Genomic DNA, 17,032 nt, shown 5'->3' with positions numbered 1-17,032 from the left:
GCTGTGTTCAAAATAATGTCTTTACAAGCCATGGAAAGTGACTAAAATTAAATGTTCCTCCTCATTTCCATTTAATCTTAACCCCTTTTCCTGCAATTTTCACAAGCAAAAACCCCTGTGGCCCACAAGTTTTAAAACTAACAATAAAACAATGTCCACAATTCACAAGTTGGCTTTGAAGGTTCCCTAGCTGGGATTTTACAGAGCACAAACACGTGTTGTATGCAGTTAGATACTGGTAGCTTTAATGAGATAATTTAAACAGATCAGCATCTATTTATACGGGCAGGCTCTTCAACTATTGTCCATGAACAACTTTAGTTGGTCTGTATAACATTATTAAATAGTGCCTCCAATAGTGCTTTAATCAAAAGTTGAAAGCAAGAAATTTTCAAAGAATGCTCCAAAAATTTGGGAATTGATTTAAGAAGTTCTGTACTGCAAAAATTACTCCTAACAGGATGGAAGAGTCATCCCTTTTAGGAGACAGTCAAAAAAAAAAGAAAAAGAAGAAAAAGTACTATGTGCTGTCTAAACTAACAAGAAAAAAATATGTTAAATTGCTTCCTGATGCAATATCCTGTTGCAGCTAAAAACCACAGATGGTTATTTTCTTCCATCATTTGAATAAAATACAAGCCTTTTGATTATATTTTATTCAAATGAAGGAAGAAAATAGCCATCTTTCAGCAATTCTTTTGAACAGGATGAACATTAAAGCTGACCCAATGTTCTGACCAGGAAGGCAGAAATCTGAAGTCAGACACTCATCCGCAACCAGAAACAAAACTCCTATATAGAAGCTTGAAAAACCATTACAGATTGCTTGTTGTCCATATGAAATATGGAACACAGAAACAGGTAAGGACTTTATTTTCTTATTCTCACACAGTAAAACCTTCACCAGAGCTGGAGACATCTAAGCATTGAAAAGATAGAAACCCAGTCTTGGTCTCCTGTTTTAATTCACCACTCATGAAATCACAGTTTCTTAGCATACAGGGATCTTGTAAAGACATGTTGTAAGGGTTATGGGAACACTCAACTACTATAACTAAAAGGGCATATCTAGGATAGGGTATGAGGGCAGGAGGAATGTGTCCTGGCACAGGAATTCCGAATTCAGAAGCATTGTAAAGACCCCTTTCATGAGAGAGGACTTTCTGAACAACACGGGGCACAAGCTCCTTGTGATTGCTTACCTGAGGCTCAGTGAAACCTGAAGCAGCAGAAAGAGAAAGATGAAGATGTGACAGAATGGACAGGGATGGATTCACACCACAGAAAAACACATCACAAATGGAGAGAAATGAATCAGGCAGGCGATGCATAGCTGAAAAGAACACAAGTTACCATGGTCACTATCAAAACTTTACACAGTAGCAATACTCTCACAAGCCTGTCCCTGCCTGTGAAACCTTTCACAAGTCCACCTTTAATATTAGACACACTTTATTGCTTTGCCTTTTGAGAATTATTTTTGTACTGCCTAAATTGACATGAATAAGAATCCACCACTTTCTTAACAAAATTTCAAGTACTCCCAATGGAGCTTTTCAGCAGATAACCTGATTTGTACTAAAGGAGCAAAAGCAATGACCTGGGTGGGAGGGAGCAAATACAGAATGGATTTGGAAATTTATAGCATCACATTACTGTTCAAGTACAGCTGATTGTGGAGACATTTATGACCACAGAGTGTTTAGGTCCAGTTTTGGCTTCAAGGACAATGAATTTTATAAAACAAATCAACCACTAGTAATTTTCTTTTGCCCTCTTTTATACTCTGCAAGGCACTTTGAGCAAAAATTTATTTCCACTGGTCTCTACGAGAAAAAAAAAAAAAGGCAAAATAGCAACAATCTACTTCTAAAGTACATAAAGTAAATGCACGTACTCTCAAAAGCTGCTGTCTGGATAGCTCTGTTTTGTCTAGCCGTGAGGTTAAGTCTGGCATGAGAAGTAGCCAAGCACATGTATTGAAAACAGGTCATGAGTGAATTATTAAGCAAAGTCTAGGAGAATTGCCTCAAAAATATTAGTTCAAATCTCTCTGATTATATGCAAAAACAGTCAAGTAAAATCCGTGACACAACTCCTTGCTTCCATTGCCAGTCATCTGCTGTGGGGACCTGTTCAGTGCCATCTCTGATTTCCTTCCAGGTGCTATGTCCTCCTGTGGGCAAACATTTCTCCTATCCAAACAGGGACATGGGAACAATGGAGCCCACCTGAGGCCTCTGGTTACATGCAGTTAAGATACTGGAAAGCATTCCTGTTCTTGCAGCTTAGACTTTCAATCTGCCCTCCCACTCCTTGGTAGGTCCTCTCAATCCTGTGGTAAAGCAGTACCATTATGGCATTTCTGCTAGGATAAGAGATACACGTTAGAACAGATCAGACCACACTTCTCAAGAATGTACTGGAGAAGCGGAATAGTGGTAAGCATCACTCTGCTAAACTCATCAAATGAAAGCTCATGTTTTCCCACCTGAGTCATTTACGCTAGTCTAATTAGGATAATTTAGGTAACTTCTTTATAAAGTGCTAGGCACTTCATAAAGGCACTTTATAAAGTGCCTTTTGGAATCCTTTACAGAAACTTGACCAGACTGAAATATCGTATTATTTGCCGTCCAACCTCCAAAGTTTCTTATAAGGGAAAGAAATTCAGTTTTAGTATTGCCAAGTCTGGATTTCAGCTAGTGACATAGAGATGAAACTGTCTGCAACATATTATCAAGTGTCATTAAATGCTTGCGAAGCCATAAATTGCTTGCAGCTTTATAAAATTCAGTCAAGGATGGGTGGTGCTTCTGGGAAAATATGTTAACTACATGGTTTCTAATTCTAAGTAAATCCTGAGCTTAATGTATAAATAAATCATTATCTCCATAAGGATGTAGCCTTTGTTTCACTGTTCTAATTTCCTTAAGTCACTGTGGCAAACCTGTATAAACATCCAAGCTGATCAAAGATCTTTAAGTCCGTTTAAGAATGGAATTTCTTGTCAAAATATGCATGAAAGAGTATGCTGAAAAAGTTTATGAAAACTGAAACTGGAGTATTTTGCCTTTAATTTTTAGAGGTTTCCATAGCAACTAGGCTGGATAAAATGAATTAAGCAGCTTTTAATTCACATCAAACCTGATTCCAAATATTACTTCAAAGCCTGAAAACAGAAGTTAGAAAAACAGAATGTTTTCCGCTGGGTGCTCTACTGAAATAAAAGATGGGAATTTTCCATAACAGCATACATTGCCATTACGTGGTACAGTGAGATGACAAGCTGTCATCTTTTGAAACCTGCAGTGCATGCGACTTCCTAACTTCCACATATCTCAATACTTTGTAAAAAAAAAAAAAAAAGCCAGCTGAATGGGTACTTGAAAGTAGTTTCCAAAGTCCGTAATTTGAACAAGGTTTCCTTCATTTAGCTGCAGACTTTCTAGAAACACTGATCCCAGAACCTTGGGCTCCCATTCAAATCCATAGCTACTCCATAATGATACTCCTGTGCACAGCATTTCATACAGCCCAAAGAAAATGTGCAGGCAAAGCAATGAGAAAATGTAGAGAAAAAGACCAAATCATGGCCACTGGAATGACAGACAGGTTTTACGTTGTCTCATTCTCAGATTGCTGATGTTACAGGGAACATACAACAGAAGACAACATGACAACAGGAGAAGGCATGTGTGCATTCCAATAGATGTCACAAATTTCTGCTTCATGGTACATAACCACTTTGTGCATATCTTCTGAAGGGGGAGTTCATTCAAGCCATCTTATCTGGCTCCCTGCTACTAGGCTGCAGAATTACAAACTCACATAACGTAAAAATCTGTGCTTTGTATCAGGTCACACCCTCTCTGAAACCACACAATAGAAGTCCAAGAAAGAAAAAAAAAAAAAAATCAGGCAGCTCTAGTATTACTTTTCTGCTCTGTATCACAATCCCAGTCAAAAGTAGCAAGAAAAGGCCTTGGTCCAGAGTTTTAAATGACCTTGGGAAGTATTAGAAATTTTTCACAGCAGATGCTGTGCTACAGTTCTGCCTTCACTAGATGATTGCAGACTGATAACAAATAGAGAAATACAGAATATAAGTGCCTGACGATCTCCAAAGGCAACTTGTCAGAACTGAAATCCACCCAGCAATGAATTAAAATATGCTGATGGTACTGACTTGACTTACGAATACTACCAAATCCTCTAAAATTTTATAGTGCTTTATATGCGTGTATTAATACTCATATGCACAGAGGCTGTAGTGAAATCAACACTTTAATCACGATAATAATTTTGATTCTACTGATTTTAAATGAGTCACTGTAGACCAACAAACACACTATTCAGACTAGCCTTCATAGCCAGACTTTAACAAGGCTGCTCTCTTACCACGTGCTCCGGCCAGAGAGCTACCTTACACTGCAGCCCCTCACTGAAGCCATCTGCATCATTACATGGAAAAGGAAACAGAGTGAAACTCTGTTTTGTAAAAGCCAGCCTGGGAAGTCAGAACAGACATCTTCACATCATTCACTTAGATCAGTAATTTCCAGTTGACTTCATACATAGGCACACAATAAGCTGGTCCGTGGCTTAAGCATGTGTAAAATTTAAAAAATAATTAAGACATTTTCAGGCAATAAGGAAATAATTGCCAAATCCATGTTTTACAGGCTGATGCATAAGCACACAAAGTAACACATCCCCAGAAGGGTTTTAGTGGCATACTGGACAGCAATGACTTCTCCCTGCCCGTGTGCAATAGGGTAGTAGTAGCCTGGCAGCCTTGAAGAATGATTTTGTCTTTGTGCAGCACGCAAAGCAGGGGTGACTATCTTCCCAAGCCATTTTCCAAGCTCAGTGCAACCCTGACTGGCAGGAACCACTTCTGGCTGTGAGGCTGTAAGACAGACTTCACAACCATCAACTCCTTGCATAGCTTTCAGCCAGAGGGCCAACAAACCCTGACAAGAAGTGGGAACTAGTGAAGAAAACATTTGTCCAGTGTAAGAGAGACAGGAAGCAGTCCGAAGAGTAGAACTAGCTGTGATGCGATAGCAACAGTGACTTTTGGCCAATATTAAGGCAGACTTGCTTGGAGCTGCAACCTAGCGATGCAAGGTTAAGAATGATGTAAAGAGTTGGTGCACAGAGTGTATCACCCCCAGAACTATGGAGCAGACAAGACAGCACAGCTCAGAGCGTGGCGCTAGCAGAATGGGAGTCCATAGGTCTGGCATCTCCAGCAGTGAGCAAAAAAACTGAGTATGAGCACAAATGGCACAACAGTTTAAGAGGCAAGAAGTAGCAAGTAGGAAGACAATGGGATAGAGGATGTGGATGCTTTGAGAACAGTGGCTTTCAACCTTTCTCAGTTTGCGGACATCCAAACACTTACAGAAGTAGAAGAACACTGTGCAGACAAGTTACAAATAACTGGATGGCTTTTCTTGGCTGTCTTTGTCACACCCTCTCACAATCACTTCAGAGCCCCACTGGCCCATGAACCACAGGCTGAAAGCCACTGCTTTATAAACAGAAGAGACTGTTAAAAAAAGCAGCTGCAAGGCAAGGAAGGAAGGAGGTACAGAAGAGACACTCACTGTCAGGCAGGAGGGACTGAATTGTGTCACTTATGTGTCTTAGATCTGCAAATTAGCAGTACCTGCATTTAAAAGCACGCACAGCAGCATTTGAAGTTTTTTCCACTGACTGGCTCTGGTGACTAATAGTTTAATGTTGCCTAGTGTATTTATAACTCTATCAGAACTCCTGAGTGGGATTACTTTGCCTCCCCAGGTAGTCACTTAGTCTTCAATCCTTATTCTGAAGGTTAGTATTGACAGTAGGAGCAGAAGCAGAACGGCTGTGAGCAAAATTTGAAGTCTGACAATAAAAAAGCTTTGTGCTAGCAATAATCTATTTGTGCGGAGCTGTGTAATAAAAAAAGATCCAATTTCTCTGCATGCTCATCCAGTCATGGGTGCTAAAACTCCAGCTGCTAACAGCACCACACGTTGGCATTGCTATAAATGCTTTACCTGCTTTCTGCGTGGGCACGACCGACATCAGTGAATGACAACGGACCACCACGTATGCATATGCTCTCACTCAGCAGGTAAAAACAAACCAAAGAATGACTTACAAGATCTAGGGCTGCTGCCAAAATGGAGGCATCAGGGATAGTGCCTGGTTCACAGCAATTCAGGAGAAACTGAAAGCGCTTCATCCCTTGGCGGATCGCTCCCAGGTTCACAACGTTCTTGGACTTTCCTCCTTCTTGGTTGGAGGTCAAATGATCATCAAAGCTATGGCAACCTAAAGAGGTAAAGAGTACAGAGGGGATTGCAGGGAGGGGTAGGGAGAAAGGAACACAGTCTCTCACCAATTAAAATAGTCGTACAAAAATCTTGAGGAGCACAGTCTTGGTCTAAATCCCTTCCTCACCTCGACGTACTAGCTTGAAGATAACAGGGCCATTTTTAAACTATTCATGACTTCCATGAAATAGGTGTACAGCGAGACAGATTCTGGTGTTGGTCACGCTGATGTCTGCTCAAAACAACTGCCCTAACTGGCATGGAAAGCCCAAACCTACTCCAACATAGGTGAACCAGAACATGACCCTTCCTCCCCACTTCTTTATTACAGAAAATCATGCTTACTGTCTCTTTTTCCTGAATACCCTCTTACCTTATTTGCTTTTCTATCAACCTCTAACTTTAAAGTGAAGCATACATAAACCTAATTGTCCATATATTAAGTAATACTCTATCATCTAATAGGCCATAAAAATCAGTAGTAAATATAAATGCTCCATGTGGAAATCACATATTGTCTAATTTTTATGCCTACATCTTCTGCAATGACCAGAACACCCAAAGTGAGACTGGACTCTGTTTCTAGGCATCTTCCATCATTCCAACGTCTCTCCCTTAACGTGCATTGCGTTCTTTGGGATGGAAGGCTCCCTCATACAAATTCCTTTTGAGAATAAAGTTAGCAATTCCCTTTAGGGCTTCTTTCAAGCATGATTTCAAACTCCACATACTGAGGTCACTTGGTAGATGGACAAATCCCGTTGCAGACTGGAATTAATGCTTCCTAATGCAGATGATCATTGTGCAGTCTGTATCCAGAGTTGAGAGTGACAGAAAGACACAGATGAGAAGTCACAAAACAAGTTTTAAGGCCACAGTGGCTGGCCAAAACAAGAATAGTCAGCTTCTGTTTTTTTTTTTTTGTTTTTTTTTTTTGTTTTGTTTTGTTTTGTTTTGTTTGTTTTTGTTTTTTGGTCTTTATCTACAATACTCTCTCTGTTTAGGTGTGAAAGTACAAAAGGTTACAGAATACTCAAGGATAAAGCACTGAAGAAGACAACACTGAGTGAAGAATTCAAGATTTGCTTTAAACATGGGTTTGGAAGACAAGAGGCAAAATGTCAGCTCTACAGAACTTTGTGACTTTTCCTTCATCAGAAAAGAATAATATCTGAAAATTCACAGTCCCATTGAGATTTCAGTTCCCAGAATTACTTAGAAAGCAGTCATCCACTACAAATAGTCACAACAGAAAATGGCAATGTGTTATCTTCATTTTCCCCCTGATATCAAATATCAAGAGACTTCTTTACAACATCTGTGGTTTTTCTCTCTGTGAAGCTGTACATAGTTTTCCAGTAAACAAAATGTTCCTATGTTGGGAAATACTTCATCAAAATGGAACAAACAAACAAAGTAGAAAGAACAGGCAGAACACTTACATAAATAAGCAGGCACAAATACCCTTTTCTTTCAACTCCTCATGTTTCCTTACAGCCTGTAGAATCCTCCCTGAGCTTTCCTGCTATGCCTGTTGTAACACTAACTTATGTCTGAGGTAGAAAAATGTTTTGTATGCAGAGCCCTGTTAGGGTTTGTACCTGTTACGAGATAAAGAACTGAATCTTGACTTTCTGATAAATAAAGGTTTGCCTATGGCACCTCCCGAACAACCCACTATAAAGATCTTTGTCCACCTGGGGTCAGTGGTACTACCTAGTCAATCACTCCAGCCCTTTGCGGTCCCAGCCTTGCACTTCTGTTGATGCTTTGCAAGGGAATCCTTCAGAGGCAGCTGATGGCTGTCCTCTGCTACGCCTTGCTGTCAGCAGGGGAGCTCTCTCTGGCTTACAAAGGGTTAGTGTGACTCAACCCTGCAGGAATCTCACCCAGTGGGCCTCAAGATCATTTTCCAGCATAGGAGGACGCTGGGTGTCCAAGCGCCTGTCCCCCCAGAGATGCTCCCAGGGTAAATGCAATATCGTCCCTTGGAGCAAGTATGTGCTGTGATTCACCCATACTGCTTGAACATCCTGGGCAATCTCTGTGGTCACTGAAAATGTCTTCAGTAAGTGGCTGAAGAAACAGCAAGGCTCTCATGTAAACATACAGTAACTCACTTCCGTATATATGCTGTGTTCTTAGTATAAAGATCATTAAACAATTTGTTATGCATGAATGTGCATATACTTATGTGTATATATATGTATACATATGCACACATACAGATATATACACAAACACATACACACGCACACAAATGCATACATACATATCTGACACAGACAGAATTTCCAGTCGTCTAGATGATGTATCACAATGAAGATTACAATTCATAAACGATGTGACTAATTATTCTATACGTTAAAATATCTGTATATTTACTAACTGTAAGGTATTCCTGTGTTTTCTTTTTAAATTTGTCCACTGTGTTAAAAAACCCAAAAACACAAGAGGAAGTACCACATGGAAAATTATGAGCACAGGAATGGCATAGCATCATGAATGTCAGGAATGGGAAGGCAGAAATATGTTCCAAAACAATACTTCAGTGTCATACCTTGAGGGATCTAATAGTACACCCATTCATCTTGACAGTCTGCTGCTCTCCTCTCCATAAACACATAAAACATGTTCATTTCTACGGAATACACAGAAGCACTGCAAATGGGAAAGCACCAGATATGATCCTGTTCTACTGTGTCATAAACCACCTGAAAAGGCCTCACATTGATTTCAAAATGCACGTACATGTACATACACACAGGTATGTACAACTAAACTAATATTTTTGCTAATGGTAAGTTGCACCGTTTTTATTATCCCATTTCTAATGCGCTTGTATGTCAAAACTAAGCATGTGTCATGTACATCTCTTCTCCCACAGGTTTATAAAAAGTCTCAAGTTCTTGCCACTGATTAGACAAAATCTGATGTTATTCACAGAAGGCTGAAATGTGGACAACACTTCCAAAGTTCACAAAGTCAATAATTTATGTGTCATCTGAGTTTTAAATAGACTTAAGATCTGCCACACACATGGAGCAAGGCTATTGCTGCTCACAGGGCCAAGACTAAGTCTGTGTGATTAAATCAAGACAAAGGCACTCTAGACAAAAGCAAACTCACAGCGGTGAAAAATCAGCACCATCAAGGTGAAAAAACAGTATTACCTGCAAGAAAATATGAAGCAAAACACAATACGAGAGGCATAGAAACAGCTGTGGAAGTCTAAAGATCTTGCTGCCAGAGTTGCTTGTTCCCAGCAAAGGCTGGGACAAAAGATGTTGGAAGCATTTCACACCCACGTCAGTGCAAAGTAGTGGATGAGGAAAACAATGCAATTAATTCTATTGTCAGTGTTTTCACCTTCAGCTAAAACAATACAAAAAGCTACTGGGCTGAGGCAATGTCCTTCTAGAGGAACATATTTTTAACTTGGGAGATGGGCTGAAAACCACCACCAGTGTTTCTGCAGTGGTGGAATGATGACCAGTTTATGAGATATGCTCATCCTTTGCTAATACCACTTGCCTAAACAATGGCTTACACACATTGCATGGCAGGTCTGGGACAGATGATGGTAAAATACATGCAAAGCAGTGCCAAAGTGTAATGTCAGAAAATAAAAAACATAACACCAGAGAATAGACCAGCTAATGTAAAGCTACAGAGGTCATGGTAAAAAAGAAAAGCTACACTTTTTCATGTGTTTTTGGGAGGCGTTTGTTTGTTTTGAAAAACAGGAATAGAACTTCAAGATACAAGGTTGTCTTCCTGACAACAAAGATGAACTCTGAGCCGAGGACATGAGCATGTGAATGGCTGCATGACATTTGAAAAGAGAATATATCATGACCTCGTATTATTCATAAAGGCACTTTTTAAACATTGCTGATTTGGAAAATGCATTGCAATTAAATATACTTTTGTGGAAAGGAAAAGTAGTGTTATCATTATGTTGTGTGCTAAGAAAAAGGGACAGCATCCCTAACGAATGGTATGCAGACACTAGACATGCAACACAGAAGAAAAGAGATAATTATAACAAGGTTTGCACAGGGTTTTCCATTTCATCAGTGCTGATCTTTGCTAAAACTGTCAAATGGTCACAAATTGGAAAATAAAAAACAAAAAAACAAAAGAACTGATGGAATACCCATTGTTATGTTAGGCAATGAAAGATTTACACACCTAATTTCAAACTGAATCAGTGCTTTGAAGCAAGCATTAATTTTTCAAGTGTGTTGATCAAATTCAATTTGATTTAAGAAGCCCAAATATTGTATTTGCATAATTTATTTGGATCGTCTGGAAAAAAAATGACTTTGCTAGAGGTTTTTCTAAATCAAAACGAAAGAAAGAAGGAAGGGAAAGAAAACAGTTACAGGGACTAAAAAGTTGGAGAAGGCAAGAATGGATACAAAACTATGGAGAAAGCAGGAAAAAAGGGAAAGGGATGAAATACAGAAAGAAAGAGGTTAAAAAATAAAATAAAAGGAAAGAAAAAAGGAGACGAGAACCCTGATTTCTAACCATCTTTTTCTTCTGTGTGATGAAGCTTGGATGGGTGTCTTCGGCAGGTGCGCCATTTACCAAGACGCTTGAAGAAATTCTCCTCTTCATCTCGCCCATTGTCCAGGCCACCTCCTGGCCCCCCTCCTTCCGACAGCTTCACTGCGCTAGTGAACTTCACCTGAGCAAAGACAGAGGGTCAGGTCAGGCTGTGTCATGCCACCATCTCACGTTTAAGCAAGAAGACCAAAGCATCTACAGCAGTGCAGGAGTACAGTGGATCACCAGAGCAACACAAGTGGTTCTGCACAGACTTACGTAGGCTGAAGCACTTAATCTTTTAAGCTTTCTGCTTAAAGGATTGGTTTTTCACATGAGGCTGTAAAGGCACAAAGCATGGAGAAACATGACCAACAGTTAAAACTTAAGTGTATTGACAGGGCCTGCATTTCTCTTTCAAAGAACAAAGACAGATAAGTACAGTGGAGGTTTAACCCAGTCTTCTTCGCATTCCAGAAGAGTCTACAAGGAGCTACTCACATACCACAGCCACCATCATCACGTCCCTCGTGCAGAGGATCAGCTCCATCATTCTTCCTGACAAGGTCTTAACACTTTGTGACCTTATCCTCTTTTACCAAGACTGCTTTCTGAACTTCATTATCAGATAACTATACTCTTATCTCCCAAACACCCTGGCAACATCATTCGCTTCAATATTATACCGAATATTGGTAGTGCTTCATTAAAGCTTCTCCTCAGTATTTTTCCAGTATTATAAAGTACAGGACAGCTTACACATTAAAAAAAAAAAAAAAAAAAAAGGTGTTCAAATATAGATTGTCTCCAGTCAATACCACTTTTATTTAAAGATAAGAGGAAAAGCTGCTGTTTTCCATAAGAATGTTGTCACTTGCAGGGAGCTGGAGGAGACGACATACTGCATCTGCTGCAGAAGGCAGTGCATCAGCATTTAGAGACAGACAGGATCTGGAAATCCTGCAACATGGAATGGCAAAAGGTGGAGCTTTGCCACGCTTTTTCACAGACAGAAGTAAGTAATAGACTGGTAGAATAATGAACACGCATCCTATTATGTAGAAGCTATTTTTTCTACTGTGCAAGGACTGTGGTGGAGAAGATGTAAGAGTATAGGGGGGAAATAAAAGACTTTCTTGCTTTCAGAGAACAGCAGTGCTGTAATGTCCATTGCCAGGACAAATACTTTCCTCCTTGCCCTTACTCTGAAGACTCTTTATACTTGACACAAATACTTATGTATTGCTCTAAGAAGTGGATAGACACCTAAATGTGAGACTCCCTTATGGTACTGAAGTCCAATACCAAATTCTGATTTCTCTGTTCTGAAGACTTCTGTCACATTGACTACAATGCCAACCCTGATTAGAGTGTTTCCTGGGACAGCTACCAACAGACAGATCCTGCCCTTACAAGCTCTCTGCAACCGAGTGTAATGCATTTACCTTGGAACTCTGCCTGATGAAAGACAAACGGTCAACAGAGCTGATATCTAGGAGATCTTCTACCCCATCAGCCAGGCCAGAGAGGGAGGAGCGCTTCAGCCAGTTCCCTGTTGCAGAATAAGCTACTCAGAACAGTTCTGAAAATGCTTCCAAACAGAACCAATTTTACTATCAATTGTGCACATATCCTCTGAAATAGCCATGCCAGGATATGGGAAAAGGGAAGTAAAGGGAAGGAAACCGTTTCATGTTACATGCATTAACTACCATGCAAGGCTGAGTCCTGAAATCTGTAAATGATGTTTTATCTATCAAATACTATTTGGATTATTTCTCTTCAATGCCTGGAAGATTAAGCTACTAGCATACTACTTTGGAGACATGGACTGTGTGTTCTGTTTTGCCACAGATACTCTCTGCTACCTTTGGTAGATTGGTTATGTTTCCCTTTGCCTCAGTTCTCCATTTGCAAAGTGGAGAGAGCACGCAGTATTCCCCACCTTGTCTTGGGAGAATATACAGTATACTTGGACAATAAGGAACTGTGTTAATAGATCGTAAGACAGATAGATCTATCTGTGTTTCTCTGCACATGCAGTATGTATATAGAATATGAAGAGACATACATTTACCTATGGGGAGTTTGAGTTTCTTTCGAAGGGAGATTCGTCGGGAACGGGAGCGGGAGCGCCTGTCTGTAGTGGTTCCAGAGTGAGCAGTGGTGCATTCGGATGTGTCCTGCTCAGACTGACTGCTGGTATCACTTGCTGCACTCTGTGACTTGAACATCTTTCGCCAGAAGTCCTTGCGTCCCAGAACAGCACCTTGGATTTGCTCATCACTGGAAGAAAATGGATGCAGAACACGAAATGAACTTCAGTGAAGTTTGGATGCTTAGGGGAATGAGGCCTCCTTCCCACAGCCCCCCCTCCTGACCTCTCTATTCTTTGAGGTTGTTACATTTTGAATTCCAAACATACTCTTCTCAGTGGGACATAATCAAGTTTGACAACTTGCTCAATATTGTTCAAGGCACATAATAACAATCTTTTCTACCCTGAAGAGCTTGCCCACTGTACAGGTCATTCCAATTTTCTGTTCCTACAAGTGAAAAGCAAATCATCTTCTTTAGGTCAAAACAACCCATATTGACAAGACTACACTGGTGGTTTCTACAAGTGTGTGTACTGAAGAGCTTTAGAACATCATGATAGCCGTTTGTGAATCTGTTGGAGTCACAGTTCTCATTAACTTATTGGAATGGGGTCAGCATATTTTGCTGTATTCTTGCAATCTCCTGTGGCTGTGGCAGGGCTCAGAGCAGAACAGCTTGCCGTAATTCTGCACAACAATAAAGGCCTTTCTGTTATCCTTGCAGTCTCAGCGAGGGAGAGACTTTGCAGGCTCAGAAAATGCAGGACGATACATAATAATAGAGCTCAGGCCCTTGTGCAAGCAATGTCTTCTTACAGTGCATCTCAAAGCACTTTAACAAAACAGACTGGTATTCAGAGGCACGGAGAAGTTAAAAGACTTGTCCAAAGTAACTTAGGAGACCAGTAGCTATTCATAAAATTTTCTGAAATTCTTAGGAATACCAATTAAGTTTACTTCAATATTAAATGGCATGGTTGTTTGGACAGCAGAGACTTCAAATATGCAATGCCTTACAGCAGTTATCTATATGCCAGTTATCTAATATGCAATGTACTAATCCCAGATGGAAGCTGCTGACAATAATGCAGTGAAATTATATTTACTTACTGTTCTGGAGTTTGCATTGGGCGGCTTGAGATGTAACTGCGACATTCATCGGGTGCAGCTGATGCCTGACCTTTGTCGATGATGATGCTTCCCACCTCGGACCTACACAGACAATGTACATCATCAGCTAAAGTGAATGGATGGTCCACCTCGTGGTCAACACATAGCTACATGACACAGAAATCAGCTCTGCTGAACACTGAAACAGCTTTAGAGATGCACCATCTCTTCAGCAACTCACTGTCACTCTATATGTCATTCTTGAAAAAGGCAGCAGCACTTAGAGGCAAACCCAACGTTTTTAGGAGATTTTCAGCTTTCTTAATCCTCCTTCACAGCATTTTAATAAGGCAAGCCTCAAAGCAGAAGAGAAAATTTCTTTTTGATAAAGAAGCTTGTCAGGTTTAGATTTCTTCTGGGACTTGTTTTATACCAGGGTTTACCTGTCAGATAAGCAACACTAACCTCCTCAGCGTGACACACATTGAAGCTATGTTCACGCAGTGCTGTGGGACTGACACTACGCTTTTTACTTCTTTTAGCTTTTTCTCTTCCCAGTGTGTCCATTGTGCTGTTCTCTTCAACATCTTCTGTGCGAGGGTTAACATCTTTTGCTATAAATCTATGACTGTCTCAGTTCATTAAATTTTAAAGGAGGCTGCTGCCATAGGACAGTTCAGTACATCAGGAACTAACATAAGCTCTGAAGAGAAAACACACAAGCCCCTGGACTTTCTACAATTGTGTTCATTGCATATGGTCATACAGCCATATGCAAATTAATTATTTGCCTTCTCCCTCCTAGACACCAACCTTTTGCTCCCTGAAGGTTTCTGCTCTTGCTCTGTTTCCTCTGTTTTTTTTCCTGGTATTAACTTTTCAGCACTGTCCAAGAGGGCGCTGAGTGCTACTCTCCGAAAGACATTCCCATGAGCCTCCTTGATAAACTGGACGAGCTGACGGATATCACAGTACAAGCCCTGGGAAGCACGAGAAGAAAAGGGAATTCAGTTTGCAGTTTGTGGAGAAGCTGTGAGAATTAATAGTTTTTAAGGTACTTCATCAGGCCACTACTTCCTTTGGTTGTTGTCTGATGTCTCTGTGTACAGGGCTTGTGTTTTCTGGCTGAGATCAAAAGCTGGCAAAGTTGCCATTTAGTGTGCTCTGAAGAAGCAGACAGTGAGGAGCATTATTGTTACAGAACACGCTCTGCAGTGGGCTGAAGCAAATGTAGGGGGATCAGAGGCTAGATGAGGAAGCTGCAAAGATGGCTTAAAGCCTGTTTTATCCCATTCATCTAGCCCATAATCTTAAAAAGCATGAAAAAGCCAAGTGAAGGGGTGGGAGGGAAAGCATAGTGCAAAAAACTGCATGTTTTGTTTCAAAACCAGTAGGTGTCTTGGAATTTTTCTTAATTATTTTAGAGCTCTACATCATGGGAAGAGAGAAGAGTGACTCATTCCCCAGCCTACTCCTACACTCAAGGCTCTTTTTAGTTCTGAACATTCATACAGATCTGTGATGTGGCAAGTCATCTCTACCTCTGAGGTCAGGAGGGCAGAGGGAAGACTTACAGGACCTGGTTTTCAGTCTGTGAACTTTGCCAAAAGAGCCTGCATTATTCTGAACGTTCCCAGCCTAGGAACTTAATAACAAGCTTTCAACAACAAAAAACTTGCTATGCTCATGGTATTTCACTACAGTGAATTCTTTCTTCACTGCAAAGCCTCACTGGTCACACCCAAGTGAAAAAGCAACTTTGCAGATATGAAATCAGCTGCTTACCAGGTTTTCCGGGCTGTGAAGCTCATGTGTAGTAGAAGCACAGCGAGTGATCAACGACTTGAACATGGCACTCACAATAATACCTTCCACGTTCTGTGCTGTAGACTTGTTGTCCACTGTGGTGAAGTTATTCCCAAATCCAGCCTTGTCTGTGAAATTCAAGTACACGCAAACACCCTGGTTAAGAATGTTTTTAAAAAGATGGCTTAAAGATAATTGTTACAGTATTTAGATATGCAAGGAAAGTGCAGATCCCTTTCTAAAATCTTATGTTCAGTTCCGGAAATCTCACCTCACAAAAAATAAGGCAGAAGGGGATTGTAAAATAAATGAAAATGATGAAATCTTCCCAGAAAATAGTAGTATGAAACAGGATCAAGAAGATTAGAACAAGTCAGGCTTCCATTTATCCACATCTCTCACTTAGAGATGTATAAAATAAGACACAAAATTTGACGAAAACCTCCAGCACTTCTATTTACTATTCTAAAGAATAAGAGATGTTTGTTTAAACGGAAAAGTGACAACACCCATGAAAAGAAAATCTTCTGAATTAGAGGAACACTGTTCTTGCAAGGTGCACAAGGAGACCAAGCTCTCAAAGATTCAAAAAAGCATTACACGTTCATATGACAAGAAACATCTCAGTTTTATTAGGTGAAAGGAAAAATTTTCAAAAGCTGCATGAGCTGTCACTCTTCAAAGCATGAGCATGTCAATAATTACTGAATATTGAGGAAGTTTTCTGTGGGCATCTTCACAAAAGCCTGCTACATTGATTTTTTGATGCTCTCTCTGAAATGCCTGTGATCAGAGAGAGGCTACCAGACAAGACAGACTCCTTGAATACCTGGGAACAGTTATTTTTATTCTGTAAACAATCATTGTTAATTACTGTCACATGCAGTGACCAATCAGAAATGTCTGGTCATTTAAATACCATCCTCAATAATTTTCCTAACTAAAAAAATAAAATAATGTATACATGCACACACACACACTTGTATTGTAGGCATGCACATCTGTGTATTCATGTTCTTGTTTTTTCAGTCTCTTCTTGCCTTTTCCTGCCTCACCTGAGGTACCATGAAGGGTTTTAAGGCTCAATTATATCTCCATTCAGAATAAACCCTGGATTAAACAGGCCATTTC

General features: G+C 40.1%; 1 protein-coding gene across 12 annotated transcripts in view; it reads right to left on the bottom strand.

Annotated features, from left to right (window-relative positions):
• UNC80 (unc-80 homolog, NALCN channel complex subunit) overlaps nucleotides 1-17,032 on the bottom strand; it is a 127,706-nt gene that overhangs the window by 76,875 nt on the left and 33,799 nt on the right. For 6 of the 12 annotated variants that reach the window (XM_035332012.1, XM_035332007.1, XM_035332010.1 and 3 more), the window contains exons 16-22: nucleotides 15,881-16,029; nucleotides 14,909-15,075; nucleotides 14,096-14,197; nucleotides 12,958-13,172; nucleotides 12,332-12,438; nucleotides 10,869-11,028; nucleotides 6,158-6,330 (exon numbers count right to left, since the gene is read on the bottom strand). In XM_035332012.1, the coding sequence (XP_035187903.1) occupies nucleotides 6,158-6,330; nucleotides 10,869-11,028; nucleotides 12,332-12,438; nucleotides 12,958-13,172; nucleotides 14,096-14,197; nucleotides 14,909-15,075; nucleotides 15,881-16,029 (1,073 nt within the window). The remainder of the gene's footprint in view (nucleotides 1-6,157; nucleotides 6,331-10,868; nucleotides 11,029-12,331; nucleotides 12,439-12,957; nucleotides 13,173-14,095; nucleotides 14,198-14,908; nucleotides 15,076-15,880; nucleotides 16,030-17,032) is intronic. The other 6 variants (XM_035332013.1, XM_035332017.1, XM_035332018.1 and 3 more) reach the window with 3 other exon arrangements.

The sequence above is a fragment of the Oxyura jamaicensis genome, chromosome 7, assembly GCF_011077185.1.
Source record: "Oxyura jamaicensis isolate SHBP4307 breed ruddy duck chromosome 7, BPBGC_Ojam_1.0, whole genome shotgun sequence".
NCBI classification, from domain to species: Eukaryota; Metazoa; Chordata; class Aves; order Anseriformes; family Anatidae; genus Oxyura; species Oxyura jamaicensis.
Note: the sequence above shows the minus strand (reverse complement) of the source record. Positions and strands in the feature narration are given on the sequence as shown.